Below are 21,610 nucleotides of genomic sequence, written 5' to 3' on the forward strand. Positions count from 1 at the left end.
AAACCAAAACCAAATTTTTGTGTGTTCTAAATCTTGATATTTGTTTGAAAATTAGCCACTATAACAGATTTTTTTTTGTTTTCATCCCTTCAGCAAATTGGTGAGACCTCCTCTGAAGACATTTCTACAGTGTGTGATGAACTAACCTGAATTGCATATACTGTCAAATTTTTTATGAATTTCAGATGTATTTAGGATGATCAGACACATCCTTTTATCAAAGAAATGTGCTGTAAATATTTAAAAAAAGATGGACATTGACTACCATGATAAAGAAAATACCAGTAAATCCTTCCCAGTTTTCTAGGTCCGGATGTCTTCCTCATTTTCTGCTTCTATTAGACCAGCAGCAGGAGTATAAAAGAGAGGGGTGCACCATCCTGAAGAACTGAAGACCCTGATCAGTTGTTTCTTCAAAGTTTCTATTTCTTATTGAAATGACAATTGAAGCCAAGGAAAAAACTTGAGCACTTTCTTGGAAGAGCATTAAACTCTTCAGAACCAATACTGTTGATAAATAAAAGGAAATTTTTTTTGCTTTTCCAAACTTGTACCTGAGGGTTACCCTCAGAGATTCTTTGAAAAGACATGCTTCTTTGAGTGAGAACATGAAGGGTTAATAGCATTTCTAGAAGGAAGAATTACTGAGGCATTTATTCATTCAACTTGTTTTGAAGCATCTTCCACAGATACAGAACTTTGTTAGGTAATGTGGGAAAATATAGAGATGTATCACAAATATCCTTTTAACACCCACAGTACATGACTATATAAATTAATTGCCAAAACCTGTTATGAGGCTTTAGCTGGGATCACTTCCAGCCAGGGTGGCTTCATCATGAAAGCTAATGTTACAACTGTATCTTGTAGGAAGAGGAGGCTTTCTATGGGAATTGATGCAGGACTGCCAAACCAAATGCCTGTATGTAGACATGCACAGAGTATACTTGGGGGATTAGAGCAGACAAGCCAGTTTGGCTGAAGAGTCCTTACAGGGCAGGAAATGAAGATGATTGTGGAGGTCCTTAATGGGCCGTTTAGACTTTACCTGGGAAGGAGGGTTTGCAAGGTGCAGAGTAGATTAGTTACAGAACAGGGCCTAAGTTCAAATTCTATTTTGCGTTTACTCTCTCTGTGACCTTGAGCAAGTCTCTTAATCCCTCTGGGCTTTTACTTCTTCCATCTACAAAATGAGAGTTTGGATTGTGTAATCTCCATGATACTTATCTACTTTAAATCTGTGGTCCTTTAAGAGTACTCAGCTGAACCAGTAGCATTTGGATTAGATACTATTGCAATATTTGAAAGATGAAATAATGAGGACCTAAACCAGGGTCATATTGGGAGTAGAAACAACTCTGTTGATAAGAAAGAAAAATCAGAACGATTTAGCAACTGATAAAATATCAGAGGGATGATCCAAGGAAAATTTCCCAAGTATGAAACTTAAAGTACTGGTGCCAGAGTTGAAATGTACAGCACACAGTTTGAATATTTGATGCTAAACCTTGAGGAAGAAACAAACTGGAGATCAGAAGTAGGCTGAAAACAAGTTTGGGCAATCTTCACCTTTAAAAGTCAACTCGGGAATAGTAGCTAAAGGGTTGGAAGAAGCACACAAATGATTCAGTGTCACATTAGCCAAGGGATTACCCATTTTCAAGAAGAAAGGTTGACATGTACAAAAATGTTCCTAGAAGCATTATTTGTGATACAAAGAAACTGGAAACAATGTACTCAATCATTGAACCAAATTATGATATATAATTCATATAATGGAATATTACTACACCTTGTCAAATAAGAAGAATTCAGAGAAACATGAAAAGACTTATATGGAGAGATGAAATGAAGAACACCAGAGCCAAAAAATCAGAATATTCAATGTCTACAACAATATAAAGTGAACATGGAGAAGCAACAAATTTTTGGTCAAATACAGTGGTCAATGTTAATACCTTATTGTAAAGGTTAAAATACAAATTCCTCCTTTCAACTTGCAATGAATAAGAGCTTTGTTGTGAATGGGACATAAATTGCATGTTGAAAGCATGCGTGTGTTAAAATTTAATAATTTTCTTATAAAAAGTTAGATGGTTAGTGATGTCAGATATTTTAGACCACAACTTAAGGAATGAGGAAAAATCCCAATAAATTTAATGAAGAAAGAATCAGTGGTCTTTGAAAGAATAGATTCAGTAGGAATGGAGTCTTGGGTAGTGTTCAGATTTCAATATGAATTGACTTGATTGTGAAAATGATAGTTAGTTGCAGATTTGGAGTTCTCTTGTTTGAACATATGAAGGAAAAAGTAGGGTAACTAGAAGAATAAGAAGCAGTGAATAAAACTTTGTGTTTTCTTCTACAAAATAGTTATGCCTTTGTTAGGAAGACACTAATAGGTAGGGAGAGATTGGAAGAGATGATTGTGTGAGATATATGGTAATATAAAGACCTTGTGGCATAGTTTAAAGAATCTTGGATTTAGAACTGGAGTGCCTTGTATATCCCATATCAATTACTCAATCCTTTTCCATGACCCTCAGTACTGACCTTAAAAGTTTCTAGTCCTTTCCATTTCTGAAGGCAGTGGTTTTGCTTTTCTGATACTGCAAATAAGGTTAAAAGTCAGTGAATTTCAGTATCATAGATTTTAAACTAGAAGGAATCTTTGAAGCCATGTAGACCAATCCTGTTCCATCCCACCTTGAACCCCATTTATTTTATAAATGAGAAAAATGGAATCAGAATAGTGTATTTCTCTTTCTCTATTAATCTACCTAAGCTATCAGAGGCACCAAGTAGCAGAAATAGGCTTTTAATGCAGTTCTTTGTTGTCACATCTAGCACTTTTTTCTTTACACCACAAGATGATATGGATAGATAGGAATATATACTTTAACTTTCCCAGAATATCCATTAAAAATGAAGAGTGGTTGAAAAGGACACAGCTACTATTCATAATGTATTTCTTCAAGAATAAGCAAGAAAAAAGAATGAGATGAATAACAGTGGAGTTGAAACTTTTGTGAACTCAAATGCAGCAGATAAATGATCCCCATTGGAAGATTATTAAGACAACAAAATCAAACAGTAAAAGTTGAGACTTTTGATATACCTAGAAGGTGAAATAGGCTTGCAGAACTCACATGTGATTTAAAAGATTTTGTTTTTGGAAGATATCACTGCATCCACTTTCAGTGTTCTTTTGTCAGCATGCCCTTGGAATTGTATATATACATATCTTTGCTTTTAGAAGATAGACTTTTCTTAAGAAATGGGAACAGGTTTAATTGTCATAGTTCATATTCTACTAATCTCTACATAGATGTGGCTACTATAGAGTTTCAAGTTCTCCAACTTCACTCTTCTCACTCCATATTTCCTGTTGTTTCTACCTTTCATAATCTCCCTTATTCCTATCTCTCTTCACTCATTACTATCACTAGGTTTCTGGTCTCATCACCTCCAATAGCTAACATTTTCATTTATCTCTTTGCCTCATGTCTCTTCCAACTCCTACCCATCCCCCATAGAACTCCTAAGTCATTTTCCTAAAGGGTAGGTCTGATGTCACTCCCCCATTATGTGAATTCCCCCACAACCCTTAGCTAGTGAAGAGGCAGAGAAAGGATAGCTGATGATTAAGTTCTTTGTCTGATCTACCCCCCTCTTCTCTGCCTCTTGGTTTCTCTGACTAAGCTCAAGATGTGACTGAAATACCACCTTCTGCAGAAGGTCTTTACACCCTACCCTACAACTGCTAGAGTCTTTCCTTGCAGTTTGTTTTGTCTCATTCATTAGATTGTGGTCTGTTTGGTAGCAGAGACCTTTCTTTTCTATTTGCAAAAGTTAACAATACGTCTGACACATAATAGACTTTAATGAATGATTTACTTGACTGATTGAAGTGAATCTTGATCAAGCACAGACCTCCTTCAAGATGGAGGCAAATTCCATGTCTTCTTCAGATTCCTGAGTCATTTGTTTAATGTAAATGAGGTTGATCTGGGTTTGGAAATAGATCAAAAAATAAAGCTCATGTGAAAGGGTAAGGTGAGAAACTTGCATCATTTATCTAAGCATTGCTAAATGATGGCACTGACATACTAATTTTACTTCAGAAGATTATCAACCAGAGTTTTATGGACCAAGGTTTTCAGTTCAAATTTCTTATTTGTCATCCAAACTCCCCAGGTTATGATTCTAAATTCTTAAGTGTTTTCAACTTTTAGTTCCATTTTTTTTTTTTTAGGTTTTTGCAAGGCAAATGGGGTTAAGTGGCTTGCCCAAGGCCACACAGCTAGGTAATTATTAAGTGTCTGAGACCGGATTTGAACCCAGGTACTCCTGACTCCAAGGCCGGTGCTTTATCCACTACGCCACCTAGCCGCCCCTAGTTTCATTTTCTGACATAAAATTTTGCAGCAATTTCAATTAATAAAGTTATAATTGGTTTGACTAAAGTAGCCTTTAAAATTTAATTTGCCATGCATGATAATTTTTTAAGCAAATGTACAGAATACAAATATTTTCTGTCCCTAGACTAATATATATTTTATGTCATAAATTGTTTTATAAAACTTTTACATATTTTTCCAAACGAAAAAGAAAAAACCATTTTCATGGCATCTGAATTTGGGATTCTTCCTTTTGAAGAAGTAACAAAATAGAATATGAGGAGATGATGTAGGTTTCAGGATTATGTCACAACAGTACAACTGGTAGTATAAACTATGAGAGAGAATTAGAGGAACTAATTTTGGTACTGAAGACTTGCTTAGAAATCAAAATTTAATTTTAACATGGGGGGAAAATGAAAGGAAGAAGTTTTTTTTTGTTGGCACTAGTGATATTTACTGTGAAGTTTAATAAGTGGGTTTTTATGTTTTGGTTTTTTTGAATTTCATTAGTTTATGAGTGACAGTTTATTCAAATCAAATGACATTGAAATAGTAAGAAAAGTAATTTCTGTTAACAGTTGTATGTAGTACAATAGGTAACTATATCTTCATTTTAAAATTTCCAGGCATATAGGCTCTTGATGGTAAAATGCTTTCTACTTTTTTATAAATCATTTGATAAGTTGGGCTGTTTCTTTCTAGACAGTGTATGTGTTTGCATGACGTTTAGACTACTTGAATATTATGTCGAGTTGTGGCATTTTAACTTTTTTGCCAAATAGAAAAGTAAGATACTGAGGGATTCTTCCTTATAATTAAATTTTGTGGTTCAATCTGATAAAATTAAGAAAATAACAATGATCAGAGTATAAGAGAACATGAATCTTTTTAAAAATAGAGAATAAATTCTCAATTATTCTAAATATAATTTGTTTAAAATTGGATTTATGTGGTACCAGTCAAAAGATTTTCAGATTGATAACTTAATGACCCTGCTATTATGCAAAGGATAATTGCCTTTTTAGATAATTTTTTCAGTATTAAGCAGTCATTCAGCAAACATTTATTTAACATGCGAGCGCTGTGATAAGTACTGGTCCATTAACAAAAGAAGGATTAAAACTTTAAGGAACTATAAAGTGAGATAATATTTGAACAAGATATTTTGAATCTTATCAACACACACACACACACACACACACACACACAAGAAAGACTGGGGAAAATCTCCCACTGAAGACAGTATATAAGTTAAATCTTGAAGGAAAACCAACACAACTGAGCAGTGGAACTAAAGAGGGAAAGAATTCCAGGCATGGGAAATAGCCAATCCCAAGCCCCCCCCCCCCCAAGATGGGAGATGGTAAATATAGCTTGTATATATGAGCTGGAAAAGTAGCAGGGTTTGGATTATGAAGACTTTTAAATGCTAGAGGATTATATTTATATTTAATCAGGGAGCTCGGGGGCAATCTCTTTTATTTGGGGTGGGAGGATTGTTGGTCGAGTCAGACTATAGGAAAATATTTATCAGTTGAATTATAGATTGGTTTCAATTATGGATTGAAGACAGTATTCTGGGATAGAAAGGATGGGGGCTTATTTTAGGTCACTGGCTATAAATAGTGAGACAGTATGTATACATATTAAGAGCTTTGGAGGTAGGTGTTACCTTCATTTTATAGTGAAACCAAGGTAACCAGAGGTTGAGTAATTTGTCCAGGATCACATTGCTACTAAGTTTCTGAGACCAGACTCCAGGTCTCGCATTCTTACCCACTGAGCTGTTAAGTCCCTTTTCTAAAAGAAGGTAGAAAAGTTGTATGTGTAGAAGCTACAAGATTTAGCCATCAGTTGGATATCTGGGATAAGTGAATGTGAGGAGTTGAAGAAGATATTGTATAATTGGGAGAAAAGAGTGATAGAAAATTTGAAAGAAAGGAAGATTTGGGTGGGACCAGGGTAGATAATAAATTCTCTTTCATATATGTTGAGTTTGACTGCAGTTCAGGGTACTTAAAAGATAGTTGATGCAATCATTGAGGACTGTAGTTTAGGAATGAGACCTTGGACTGGATGGATGGATGGATGGATGGATGGATAGATAGATAGATACATCTGGGAATCATCTGCTTAGATTATGATAATGGAGCCCAAGGGAGCTAATGAATTCAACAAACAAGAGCATGATTGTAGAGAAAATGAAAAAAGGGCCCAGGACAGAACTGGGAATGGAAAGACACCTATAGTTAGTGATAATGACAGATATAAAGATCCAAGTTAAAAAAAAAGGATAGAACAGGAAACAGCATCATGATAATCTATTCAGTCAGAAGAGGTAATCAGGAATATCCAGTGCCACAAAGAAATTAGGGAAGATGGAGATTAAGAAAAGACTATTAGAGTATATTACCAAAATGTATTTTTAAAAGACCTCTCTTGGAAAAGACTTAAAATATTTTCCCGTCCTGTTTGTTTTTGCTAGTGTATAAAGAATGAGTAGAGAAACTTTATGTAAAATAGATTTCCTAGAATTTCAGATCTAAATGGGCCTTCGTTTTTCAAATGAAACTGAGACCTATAAGAACGAAAGCAAGTTTAGAACCAAGGTCGTCAGTCCCAGCACAATTGGTTTTTCATGGTGCTATAGTTCTGGAGTTAGGACATTTTTTTTTTTTAATCTATATAGATTAACAAGTAAACCAAAACATTTTTTTGCTGATCCAATAGCCTACTTTATTAACTTAAAGTAATTTTAAAAGTGTATGTATTTAAAATACCACATATTGGTTTCTGTCAATTTTGTACACAGGGCTTTTGTTACTTTTTTAGATATTCTTAGGAATTTTTTTAAGAACAATAAAAGAGGAACATGTTGAGATTATAACTATTTTGTATAAACTGAGATCAAAAAAGCATGAATAACCTCTTAAATAATAAAAACTGTAAAAATCAGTGTAACAATTACCTGTTCTCTTACTACCATGCCAGAAAGGCACCAGATTATTATTTTATTAAAAGATTTTCACATTGAAGGATTTAAACATTTTGAGTGGCTTTGAACTCTAAATTCTATTTGGGTGCCTTGGTTCTGTCCTAACTTTTGAAATCTTAAAGCAATAATATAAATTAATTCACTATTATCAAATAGTCAACCAACATTTTTTTTATTACTTTCTAGAATATTAGATTTTCTCTTTTGATGGTCCAAATATTTGTGGTCTTTCCAATTATTAAGAAAGCTTAATTTAGAATTTTTCTTGTTTTGAATGTCTCATTTATGTATGTTTTAAATATTAATTATATCTGAATTAATTATGTGACTCATTTTTGCTCATTTCTTTTGGGAGTCTTTGATGGAAAATGGAAACTTCTTCAGTGATAAGGATCTGTAGTCATATTCAGGCTTTTGACAAGTAATACCACATTGTACTTTTATTCATCTATATCTCTAATTGACATCAATTGTAATTATTATATGACATTATTGTGATGAGTAATTAAGGATAAGGAGCCAAACTCCCCTCTCTCTTATCTAAATAGTATATTTGCAGGACAATACCTATCTTATATTTTAATGTGAATCCTAAAAGTGGGACAACTTATTTATTTTAAAATGTTTAATTTAATTCATATAAGCAGAAAATATCTCTGTATAGAATATGCCTACTCTTCTTGAAGTTTCACACCTAGATCTTCTCTCACATATACATAGATAATAAAATTGTCTTAAGAATATTGATATAAATTTGGGTAATTATATACTCACCAGCCTTTATCTTATCCAGATGTATTATTAGTTTGATCTTTTTTTTAAAAAAAAATTATCTTTTTATTTTAAGGCAATGATCACATAAGGCCCAAGATCACATAGCCAGGCAATTACTAAGTGTCTGAGGTTGGATTTGAACTCGGGTCCTCCTGACTCCAGGACCCATTCTCTATCCACTGCGCCACATAGCTGCCCCTGTCAGTTTGATCTTTAGTTCATTTTCTCAAATATACAACAAACTTGTGTAGGTTATACAATAAATTCTACAATGTTATTTTTTAATCTACTTCCTTGTATAAAATTCAGAGAGAATAAGTAAGTAGTTTGAGTATATATATGAATAATTTTCCCACAAAACCAGTCAAACCAATTTCTTTCTCTTTAAATTTTAAGTTTTTTAAAAAACATTTAAATTTTTTTCCTAATTTTTTTGTCTGCCTCTCCCTCCCAATTCCTATTCTCCATTGAATAAAAGCAAGATTCTCTGTACTCGAATAAAGTAAGTTATTGAATTGACTCTATATGAAAAAAAATCCTTCCATCTGTATCTTTGAATCCATTGCCTCTTTTATTACAAGGTGGGTAGTGTGTTGCATAATAATACCTCTCTTCATTACATTCTTTAGAGTTATTAAGTCTTTTTTTGAGTTTCTTGTCTTATAATTTCATTATTGTACAAGTTATTCACTTTAATAAACCTCTTTCAGCTTTTAAAAATCTTTACAATTTCTCTGAGCCATCCTATTCTTGTTCAGATATTCCTTAATTTTGATGGATGCATCATCAATTTCCAATTCTTTGCCTCCTCTAAAAATGCTGCTTTAAATGTTTTTATGCACCTGAGTCATTTTTCTCTTTTATTTTACTTTGGTATAAAACAAGGAGTGAAATTGTTAGATCAAAGGGTACATAGACAGTAACTTTGGGGGACATTGTTCTAAATTGCTTTCTTAAAGATTGGATCAGTTCTCTCAGCTCTATTAATAGTATCTTGATGTTCTGTTTTCCCATATCCCCCACAATTGTGCCCATCTGAAAGGTATATTTCTATGATATTTGATACTTTAGGGCATATTTTGAATTTCTTGTGAAAATTTTCTGTTCATATCCCTTGATCATTTATCTTTATGAAAGACATTTTTTTGCCTTCCTCTTTTCCACCCCCCCTTTTACTGCACTTCTTTTCTTTTTCTTTTTTGCATTAGTTTGGATAAACAAAAACATTTTGATTTTATGTAATCATAAATGTATATTTTGTATTCTTTGATCCTGTCTCATGTTTGTGAAATCTTTCCTGAATCTGACGGTAATTTCTTCTTTGATCCTCTAATTTGCTTATAATTATTTCTAAGTCATGTACCCTTTTATATCTCATATTGGTAAAAGGCATGAAATAGTTGTCTATTATATATAGTTTGGACCTGACATACAGTTTTCTAATTTTCTCATTAGTTTCTTGTGAAGTTTGTCAAATACTGTGCTTATTTTTTTCTGCATTCAGAATACCTCATCTGTTAACACTGCTCAATTTTTTTTACCCAATGCCAAATTATTTTGAAGATTACTGTTGTACAGTAAAGAATAAGATCTGGTACTAATAGATCTCTTTCTTTCCTATATTTCCCTCTATTAATTCCCTAGGGATTCTTCCTTTTAGAAAAAGGAAGTTTTGTAAAATTACCCTTTGGTAGTAGTTCAATTGATTATGCCATGGAATATAAATAAATTAAATTTCAGTAGTATTGTCATTTTTATGATATCCTCTTCCTGCAAGATTTTTTTAGGAGTGGTTAACATAAAGAAATGCTGACGATTTATGTGGATTTATTTTATATTCTGCAACTTTGCTTTATTTCAGTTAGTCTTTAGTTGACTTTCTAAAGTAAATCATTGCATTATATGCAGAAAGCTATGATTATATCTCTTTGCCTATGCTTTTTGTCTTGTTTTCTTTTTATCATTGCAGTCCTAGAATTTCTACTATTATATTGATAATGAACATCATTTTACTTCTGATCTTATAGGAAAGACTTAAGCTAAGCTTATCACCATTAGTGATGTTAACTCTTTTAAATAAAGATGTATTCAAATAAAAATCCATTTTTCCTGTGCTTTAGTGTTTTTAAAGGAATGGGTAATGTGTTTTGTCAAAAATTTTTTGCATTTGTGTATTTAATGATTTTTTCCTAGTTATTAATATGGTTAATTATAAGTGTTTTTTAGTATTGAACCAAGATATCCCTGCTATAAATTCAGCTCATTCATTTTGTTTGATCTTAGTGATATGTTTCTTACTCTCCTTGCTAGTAGTTTATTTTAAAATTTTGCCTCAGTATTCATCAGGGAGATTGTCCTATGGCTTTTCCATTTTAACTCCCTGGTTTAGGTATTTCTTTTATGAAAAGAATTCAGTAGTGGGGCCTCTTCTTTTACTATTTTTACAATAGTTGGGGTTTTGTTTTAGATTTTAAGAATTCATTTATAGCTTCCATTCTTCCATTTCTGTTTTTCTAAAATTGGATTTTGTCCTATTCTGTTAACCTGTTTGATTTATGTATTCCTTTATTTCATTTAAATGATCAGTTATATTGCCAAATCATAGGGCAAAATAGTTTCTAATGATTTCTTTTATTAGCAATTTGATTTTCTTTACTAGTTATAATGATTTATTTTTAAATAAATATATTTTAGTTTTATTCATTAATTCAGTTGATCTTTTGCTTTCAATTTTGTAGGATTTCTATTCATTTTTCCAGATTTCTATTTTGGTGTTTAATTAAGGGTCCTTGATTTGTTAATTTTTCAGCTAATGTTGAAATGCAATGTTCACTTTGTTGATCCTTTTTTTTTTGTTTCTATTGATGAAAATGTTTAAAAGGTACAAATATGTCCGGAATACTATAGCACTATTCCCCAAGATATTGGTATTCTCTCAAAATTAAGTTTCTTGAACAGCTTGTTAATGAATTCTATTTTTTATTAAATTATGATTTATAAAAGATGTCAGTTATTTCTTGTTAATGATCTTACACATTAAATTTTTGGAAAAGTGCCATACATAGCTAAGAAATGTGTATATTCCTTTCTCTTTCTATTGTATAATTTCTAGAGGTCTGTCATTTCTAACATTTCTTAAATTTTATTCTGATTATTTGGGGCTAGAGGAGGAGGTACTTTATGCTTAGTTTATTTTAAATATTTTTAGATCACCCACCACTATTATATCTTCTCTATTTCTCCCTATAATTCTTAAACTACTCCTTTAAAAATTTAGATAGTGGGGCGGCTAGATGGTGCAGTGGACAGAGCAACAACCCCTGGAGTCAGGAGTACCTGAGTTCAAATTCGGTCTCAAGACTTTTAATAATTATCTAGCTGTGTGGCCTTGGGCAAATAACCCTATTTGCCTTGCAAAATTCTAAAAAGAAAAATTTTATGTAGTATGCTGTTTCTTGTATATATATATATATATATATATATATGTTGAATATTGATATATATATATATATATATATATGTTGAATATTGATATTAATTGTTTATGATACCTTTCAGCAAGAGGTTACCCCATTTCTCTTTTAATTGTGTTTTTCTATTTGTCTAAGAACATAATTTTCCCTGCCTTTTTTCTTTCATCTGAAACATAATAAATGTTGCTCCAGTCTTTTATTTTAACTTGTTGCTTTTTTTTTCTGATTCAAGTATTTTTTCATGTAAATAACACATTTTTCTAAATCATTTTGTTTTCATCTTCTGTTTTATGGATAAATTTATTCCTTTCATGTTCACAGTTAAGATTGTTAATTGTACATTTCCCTCCATTTCTCTTTTTTCCCCTTTTTTGTTTTCCATTCTCTCTTTTTTAAGAGGAGAATGATGACAAAAATTTGTATTCAGTACCTTTTTTAGGTTTGGTGTTAAATGCTTCCTGACCCTCTTCTCTTTTCCTCAGCCTATTTTTTTTTTATTTTGAATTTTGCAATTTTTCCCCTAATCTCTCTCCCCCCCCCCCCCACACCACCACACAGAAGGCATTCTGTTTAGTCTTTACATTGTATTCATTGATCTAAGTTGAATGTGATGGGAGAGAAATCATATCCTTAAGGAAGGAAAATAAAGTATAAGAGATAGCAAAATTATATAACAAGATAACAGTTTTTTCTTTAAATTAAAGGTAATAGTCTTTGGTCTTTGTTTCCTCGGTCTATTTTTGAAATCCAACTTCTTTATCCACTTCTTATTATCCCTTTTCTCCTCCCTTTTCCCTGTTTAGTTAAATCTATTTCCTAGATTGTACTGTGTATATTCTTCTCTTCTTTGATGCATTCATTCTCTCTCTGACCCCTAAGGATAGAATTCTGAGGGACACAGGTTTCCTTCTCATCTTAAAATATAAACAGACTGTCCTTGTTTAATCAATCTCTTAAGATTGTTCCTCTTGACTCCCAGTGTTCACATTTCAGAGTTTCTACTTCATCCTTGTCTTCATCAGTAATGTTTGGAAGTCTTATTTTATTAACTATCCCTTTATTCTTCTGTAGAACTGCATTCAGTTTTGGTGGGTGAATCATGGTTATCCTTTGTCTTCTAGAATATCATATTCTAGGGTCAGCTAGGTGGTGCAGTGGATAGAGCACTGGCCTGGGAGTCATTAGTACCTGAGTTCAAATCTGGCTTCAGACATATAATTGCCTAGCTGTGTGATCTTGGACGAGTCACTTAACCCTATTGCCCCAAATAAAAATAAATAAATAAATACAAGATATCATATTCTAAATTCTTAGTTCTTGCTCCTTGGAATTTTTTTTTTTTTGACCTAGAAGTTTTGTGTTTCAGTTGTAATACTCCTAGTAATTTTTATTTTGGGGTTTCTTTCTGGAAATGACTGATGAATTCTTCCTATTTTCATTTTCCCTTTTAGTTATTGTAGATAGGACTTTTTTCTTTCATGATATCTTGTGCTACCTTTGAAAATTAAAGTAAACTGAGAGAAAATGGTCTAAACATAATCAGTTGATTAACTAAGCTAACAGAAACCAGTAAATTGAGACAGTGGCTTCTCTCAGTGACCAAATGTGTCTCCTTAGAAAGGGTTCATCAACTGTAATATAGTTTTAGGGAATGTAGAGTTGAGTAGATGAGCAAGACAATGTGACTGGATATAGGGGAGACAGCATTATGAAGGTGAGGACAATATAATTGGTTATTTTTAGTGGATTATGATACTAGTAACCACCCCCTCTGATAATTAAGGAATGATAATTGTTCATGGGACCTACCTATCCACATCTTGCAGACCTTGTCAGTAGTGATATGTTCACTTGAACTTTGATGTCTAGGCTTTAGGAGTTATGCCATTTCAGGTAGTCTAATGATTCTTACATTGTTTCTGCTTAATCTGTTTTCCTGACTTCTGCTTTGAGTTGTTATATCTTTTATATTTTTAATCCTTTGTCTTAATGTTTCTTGCTGTGTAGTCTTTAACTTCTATTTGGTCAATTTTAATTTTCTGAAATTTTGTTGTTTTGGGATGAAGTTTTATAATAACTCATACCAGGCTCTTCATTCACTTTCCAAATCTTTTCTTCTATAGCGAAATCATTTTTAGCTTTTTTCTTTTTAATTCTTATTTCATCTCTAACATAAATTCTTCTTTCTATTGTGCTCAAGTTGTATGGAGTCATTTTCTTCTGAGTTTTCCTCTTGAGCATCCTGTTACCAGGGATTTATGGTAGAATTTTTGTTATTTGCTCATTTTACAAGTTTACTTCTTTATTTTGGATTTTGTGTTAAAGAGCCAGACTTTGCACGCTTTTTGAGTGAATATCAGAGAGGAGTTTTTGCCTTTTTGTATCTTTTTACCAGTTTCTTCTTGTGTTGAGTCTTTTATTATTCCTTATTCTCAGTAACAACTTAAGCTGAAGATCTATTAACTTTTAGAGTTCCTCAATGTAAAGTGTGATCACTACCTGAGTAATTCACCTGTGAACTTCCTTCTGGTTGGAAGTTCCAGTAGACTACTGCTGACCTGAGCCATTATCTGCCTACTGGACCTCTTTGGTCTACCATTGTGCCTGGTCATTCTTCTCTATGCTTCAGACTGGCCAGGAAGCTGTGGGGGAGAAGCCCCACCCCTCCCCCAGGCTCCTGGAGTTTAGAACCCTAAGGCTTCTATTTATTTCTGAACATATTTCTAGCTCAAGATACAGCTTAAATCTAACCCTGCTCCCAACCTTGCGTTGGGAATCTGTCCACATACAGATCCTTGCTTAAGTCAGCTGCAGTGATCTGGGACTCAGGCTTGGGTGGCAGAGTGCAGCTTGGCACCTGTTTCAGCATTCTTCACAAGGTTTGGGGACCTCCTCTTGCCCTGGGGCACATCCTGTTACCCTGGAATTATCTACATAATTCTCTGTTCTCCTTTGTTGACCTGAACTGGAAATGTGATTCCCTGAAGAGACTCACTTGGGTGCATTTTCAGGCTCTTTGTGGAGTTGTAGTGTTGAGGACATGACTGTTTTTGATAATCAGCCATCTTTGCTTTACTGTGAAAATTTTTTTTCTCTTTCCCTCTTCCTCAAACTATTATCACTTGATTTAAGAGGGCTCTTAATTAAACCCAAGATACTTTACATTAATATTTATTATCTATTATCCTCAACAAATTATTCTTTAAAAATCTTAAATTCTCCAACAAAAAATATGTCTAGTGAAATGACATTTCTTATACTTTGATCAGTCATAATTGTCATGTTAATATATTGTGAAGAAAATGCTTATTACATTAAAATTATGTCTTAAGAAAAAGCATAGAGCACTTTAGTTATTTAGAGAAACTAAGGTTATTCTTATTCTAGACATACTCATAAGAACTTTTAATAGAGAAATCTGTATTCTGGTTATAAGATTATGGAAAGAAAAGAAAAAATTATACATGTTTCTCAGCTATGAATGACACTTTTATAAAAACAAGTTTTAGGTCATTAACACCTAGCAAACAAATGCATAAAAGGAGAGATATTAAATGCATCTTTAATTAACAACTTTGTATGAATTTTTCGAACAAAATTTTTTTTTGTTTCTTTGTCAATTCCTTTGATTACTTCAATGGGAAAAGTCAGTTGGTTGCAGATTTTTTTATTTTTTCTATATTTTGTTTAGTACTTAATAGGATATATTTTCAGTGCCTTCTGATTTTCTTCAAGTATAGCTTTCTTTCTCTTCAACAAAGCTCATTTTCATAACTTAAAAACAGCAACAACAGAAACAAAAGTCAGGTGAAATCACAGCTATCACTCAGTTCTTTTCATTTTAGTTTTTCTTTTGAAAAAAAAATCAGAACCTATTTGAACAATTTTGGGGAGTGTTTTAGCATAGTTGGCTAGAAGTTCAAAAATATGCTGTATAAGAAACATAGATTATAAATAGTTAAAGAACATAGATTATAGATCATTATGTTTAATTGTAAGAATCCTGACTGGAAATAGGAAAGTTATGTTCCAGTAATGTTTTTTTTTTTTTTTCAGTAATAAGCCCTGTTCCTCAGGCAATTCTTTTCCCCTTTCTACAACTGTAAAATGAAGAAGGTTAACTACCTTTTTACAGATTAGGAAGCTGAGGTCCAGGGCAGTTAGGTGGCGCAGTGGATAGAGCATTGGCCCTGGAGTCAGGAGTACCTGAGTTCAAATCCAGCTTCAGACACTTAATAATTACCTAGCTGTGTGGCCTTGGGCAAGCCACTTAACCCCATTGCCTTGCAAAAACCTAAAAAAAAAGAAGAAGAAGAAGAAGAAGCTGAGGTCCTGATGATTTAAATGATTTGGTAAGGTCTCATAGGTAGTAGACATCAGGAGGCAGGATTAAACCAAATTCTCTGAATACAGAGCCAATGTTCTTTCTATCCATAGTGTCCCTTTTTGAAGTCTGATTCTTTGATTATTCATTTAAGAAATATGTATGGAAATATGTGTGGGGAAATATATGGAAATACAATTTGGACCAAAGCAAGCATGTAAGAAAAAATACATGCCTGGTTTTGGGAACTGGATGTAAAATGCTAACAGTATTAGAGATACCAGAGTAATATTCAAATCATGTCAGTTTATATGCAGTTATTAGACTTTTTTTGAGATAACTCATTTTCTAGCTTATTTGATAAGATTAAGACATGATATTGAGATGTGGAACAACAAATTATCTTAATACTTAAAATATTAAATAATTATATTAACAGATTGTTTTGGTTTCTGATTTCTACCTCTTCCTTTCTACCTTTACACACATACACACACACACACACACACACACACACACACACACACCCCTTCATTCCCACCCCCACATCTAGGTAACACCATTTCCAAATACTGGATTTATCAATGGGTTTACATCTCCCACCTTCAAACCTGCAGCATCTCCTCTGACTTCACTCAGACAGTATTCTCCTAGAAACAGGTAAGCAAAAAGACTCAAGTATTTTTTCTTCCTCTCTTTCACCACTCTCTGTCCTCTCTCTTGCCCCAGTTGAATATTAGCTTTTTAATGGCAGGAATTACTGCACTTTTTTGTCTTTTTCTTCCGAGCACCTGACATATAGTAAGCACTTAAAAAAAATTGAATTAAATTGAATTTATTCTTTTTTGTATATTTGTATACTTAGAGTAGAAAGTTTGATTTCAGAAATCCTGTAAGATATATCTATGTTTATTCTTTGAAATAGAAACCTCAACTTAAAAGGTAAATGCACAACTTTAATGTTGGATAAATGAGTACAAATTTTTCACAGTTAAGATATTTCTTGTTTTGAAGATCATCCTAAGTATCTTTTATATACCAGAAATTATAATCAAAAATAATCAAAATTGTTTAAGCAGGACACTATTCCATAGAGAAATGAACTTTTTCAGTTAGATAAATATTATTTTAATAATTTATATTCATATGCATGCAAAGGATATGTTACGTACCTTTCTAAATGGTGGTACTTTACAGCAGTGACTTGATGAACAGATTTCACTTTTAGACAAATGCCTTGATAATGAAACTGAATTAAAGGAATCATAAAATGTGATATGAAATTTTTTTAGATGGATTAGAGGGGAAATGAGCCATTTTGTGGTTTGATTTTTTTTTTCCCAAGTAAAAAATGCACTACCCTTAAGAAAGATAATTATTAGCTATATTTAACTGTTAGGTTTTATTTGAGATACATTTGAATTGTCTTGACAAGATTTCTTAATAGGATTTTTATGATAATTAAAGATATATACAAATAAATTTGCAGGAATCCTAGTAAATCACATCTGCGACATACGCTACCTACTGCAGATAGAAGACCTGGACTATTAGAAAGTCCCACCATATTTAATTTCTCTGCTGACCGCTTGATTAATGGTGTCCGAAGTCCACAGACAAGGCAACCAGGACAGAACAGAACACGAATGCAAAACACTTCAACTTATGCCAAGAGGGATATTGGAATTGGGCGAATGGAACCGAATAATCTTGAATCCTCTTCAGTTTTAGGTAGAGGAAGGTAAGTTATATGGAATTAATAAAAGAATAACTTTATAGTGTGAATTTTTTTAAATCCAGAAATATCTTTTAATTTTAACTTTCAATCATAGCTCAATACAAGGGATGTAATTCGTGTTACAGTAGTACTACATCATTAACAATCATTTGTATTGGCCATTCATTATATCTTGGGAGCTACTGTACCAGGGAGCTTATCCCTCTTGTGCTACCAAATTGCCATGATGGAAGAACTTAATCAACTTTGAAGCATAGCTGTTCTTCTCTGAAGAATTGGGTGACTTCAAAGAACACATATACTTATTCTTTGCTGCCTTCTTTGTTCCTTACCTTTTTTACTGTTTAGCAGAAATTCATTTGCAATGAACTTTCCCCCTTAACTTTCTGTGTACACTTTGCCTGACTTTCACATATCTCTCAGTCAGCCACCTTCTAGCCCCTGTCTTTGTCATACATAATTCATCATTTCTAGTCCCAGAGAGATTTTACACGGAAATAGACTTTTTTTTTTGACAGGTGCCTTTCTATCACACATTTTTTAAAAAAATAGTTTATAATCTAAAGTAGTCTTTGTTTTGAAAATTTGAAAAAAACAAGTGAGGCTGAAGTATGGGTTTTTTTTTTAATCTGTATTTGGGAAGCAAGTTTTTTTCCCCAAGGTTATAATTTTAATGATTGATTGTTTTTTTCCTCAGGAAAAATTCCTATGGCTTTCGAAAAAAAAGAGATGACAAGTTTACAGTGAGTAAACATTTATAACTATTCTTTTTAGTTTTTTTTATGTTTGGTCTTGAAAGCATGAAAGCCTAATTATAACCAAACCATATGAACAAAACTTTCTAAGAAAGTGTGTTTACTTCCTAGATTTCCTGCAGGGTAAGCATCAATCTTACAAACATCGAATAAGATAAACACAATTAACAATTAGTCACTCAGGAAAAGTAGGAGATAATTTGGAGTAGTTAAAGTATTGTTGCTAAATAGTTTCTAGCTTTTTATTTTTTAAAAGTGTTTTTAGGGGCAGCTAGGTGGCGTAATGGATAATGCACCAGCCCTGGAGTCGGGAGTACTGGGGTTCAAATCCAGGCTCAGACACTTAATAATAACCTAGCTGTGTGGCCTTGGGCAAGCCACTTAACCCCATTTGCCTTGCAAAAACCTTAAAAAAAAAAAAAAAGTTTTTTTACATGGTATAAATGTTTTAGCCCTTACCTTTAGATAAGTATATAAGCAAGTTTTCTGGTAAACAACTGATAAGTACTCACAATTTTGTCGTAGTTTACATTACTACCAATGTGAGTTATCATTGATGGATGTGAAGTGTGAGGAGCAGTTTTTTTCCTTAAATTCAGAAATATTTTTTCTTGTTCCATAAATTCATTTAAAAAAAATCACCTGTCCCTCCTGTCAGTTCATTTTAGTAGAGAAAAAAGTAGTTTGGTAACTGGAATTCTCCCCCCCCCCCCATTCTCTGTTCTTAAATAAATTTAAAATTATTTCAAATTCTTATAAAAATTTTTAAAAATTTTTCCAGGGCAGCTAAGTGGTGTAGTGGATAGAGCACTGACCCTGTCCAACCCTGTTATTTTACTATTGACTGATTTAGCCTTTTGCTGACTCTCAAAAGTCTTCTTTAGCATAATTTGAAAGTGTCAGTTCTGCATTGCTCAGCCTTCCTGTCTCACAACTTCTCTACCTCTCATAGCCATATTTGCACCAGAAAAACCATAGTTTTGACTTTAGGGACTTTTTTGACAAGTTGGTGCCTCTGCTTTTTAATATGCTGTGTATGTTCAGTTGATATTTTTTTGAGCAGCCACCTTGCTAGACTAAGATATTCAAAGGTGACCAATATATTGCTCTTGATTTTGAAGCATTTTACAGTTGAGTAGAAAAGAGTAAGAAATACACAGATAAATACAATACAGAGTAGAGTATAAACGTTACTGAGAAATATAGACTGGTAACAGTTTCAGGGTACATGGAAGATCTCTTATTTATTTGGGAGGAGGGAAGATATTGTTAAGTATTTTGTGGAAAGAACTGATTTGATGAAAGCAGAGTTAATCTGTTCCCCTAAAATATTTTGAAAACCATTAAGGATTTTGTGAAGTACTAGCCATGATGATTTAGAATGTAGTTTGCTGTCATTTTAACTTTGTGCCTGAACTTATGTTAAGGCTGCTTAAATATCTCCTAGTTTATTCATGACAAGAAAGGTGATTGTATGTTGTTTGAAAACTAATCTTACCACCACATGATTATTCTTGGGGTTATAACAACTTAAGAAACTTACTATTTCCTTAGTTTAGACTGAGTTTGGGATATTATAGTAGGTAATATCAAGAACACAAAACACCTTAGCTTTTTTGAAGTATGCAAATTAACCCCTGTTTAAGTATCTCTTAACTAAAAGAACTCAAAAGAACATTTTCAAAATTTCTTAGTATCTTTTGTACAGTTTAGCTAAAGGTCTGTCAGTCAGTCAATAAGTATTCCTTAATTGTTTATTATGTGCCAACTACTGCACTGATGATGAGCAAAAAAGTTCACTCTTCATTCTCCCCCCACCCCCCCAAAAAAAAGCCAAGCCTAGTCCTTGCTCTCAAATCAACAACAGTCTAATGGTTTAGACTAAATACAAACAATTATGTCTAAACAAGTTATACACAAGATAAATTTAAAGTAATCAGGAAAGGGAAGGCACAGTCATGATCAATGATTAGGATTGTCCACTTGTAGAAGGTGGGACTGTAGAAGGAAACATAAAGGAAATCAGGAAAGTTAGGAGACCAGAGGTAAGGATTGAGAGTGGAAGACCAGGTAAAAATGCCTAAAGTCAGGCAGTGAATTGTCTAGTATAAGGAACAACAGCATGGGAGCCAGTATAATTGAGTCTCAGAAAATAAGACTGGGAGGATAGGAAGAGGCCTAATTATGGACAATTTTAAAAGCCAAAGTGAGAATTTTATATTTGATCTTGGAATCACTTTGGAGCCATGGGTTTGGGGGGGGGGGCAGTAAGAAAGAAACTGTTGAGTCAGGTTTGTGCTTTAGGAAATTCAGTTTGACAGCTGAATGAAGAATGAACTAGAGTGAGGAGAGTATATGCTGCAGAGAAGTCATTCAGCTGAATATTGCAATGATATTCTACGTAGTATGGGCATGAGATAATATAGGCCTGCCCCTGGGTAGAGGTAATGTCTGACATGAGTTCAAAAATTTCATTACTTAGCAGAGAGCCTGATGACTGAGATTCTCTAGACAGATCTTGGCAGGTCATTTGTAGCCATCCCCTAAGCTTATACTTAAAGCATTTCCAGCCTGGTAGAGCCTGCTGGAAATTGTATTCCATTGGCAAAGCCTTTCAGTCTCAGGTTATTGACCATGACTCACTAAAACATTGAAGGCCATGAAAATGAAAGGATTGACTAAGATAACCTCTGAGATCACTAATTTTAAATCTGATCCTATAAAAAACTCATCTGATTTTGTGTGTTCTAGAATATTGTATATCAGATTTTTATTCAGTAAAAATGAGTTCCTAAGGTAATGAATAAAAAAAGGTGATATGATATCATCAGGCTTATAGAAATGATACCCAAGCCTGTTTTTAGAGGCTGTTTTAGAAAAATGTCAGAATCTTCACTAGTCACATTTATGATAGTTTTTAACTCAGTCATCTAACTGTGAATACAGTTACTTCTTCTGTACCACATTGCCCTCTTCTGGCTAATAGTATTTGGTCTATCACGTGACTAAATAAAATAATTTTTGTAAGCACAAATGAACATTTACCATCATTGAAGTATAAGCTTATGTCTAAACATGTTTAGTGGTTTTTTGCTTTTTAGGGTTTGATTTTTCCATTCCTTAGCTAGATTTTATTCCTAAATCTTAA

At 33.0% G+C, this 21,610-nt stretch overlaps 1 protein-coding gene across 6 annotated transcripts in view; it reads left to right on the forward strand.

Annotated features, from left to right (window-relative positions):
* The window catches only part of LARP4B (La ribonucleoprotein 4B), a 259,367-nt gene that overhangs the window by 209,560 nt on the left and 28,197 nt on the right, over positions 1-21,610 (forward strand). For 5 of the 6 annotated variants that reach the window (XM_074193227.1, XM_074193226.1, XM_074193225.1 and 2 more), the window contains 3 exons: positions 16,523-16,629; positions 17,459-17,710; positions 18,405-18,450. In XM_074193227.1, coding sequence (XP_074049328.1) covers positions 16,523-16,629; positions 17,459-17,710; positions 18,405-18,450 — 405 coding nt within the window. Of the gene's footprint in view, positions 1-93; positions 10,797-16,522; positions 16,630-17,458; positions 17,711-18,404; positions 18,451-21,610 lie in introns of those variants that run through there. The other variant, XR_012470022.1, reaches the window with a different exon arrangement.

The sequence above is a fragment of the Macrotis lagotis genome, chromosome 7 (assembly GCF_037893015.1).
Source record: "Macrotis lagotis isolate mMagLag1 chromosome 7, bilby.v1.9.chrom.fasta, whole genome shotgun sequence".
NCBI lineage: Eukaryota > Metazoa > Chordata > Mammalia > Peramelemorphia > Peramelidae > Macrotis > Macrotis lagotis.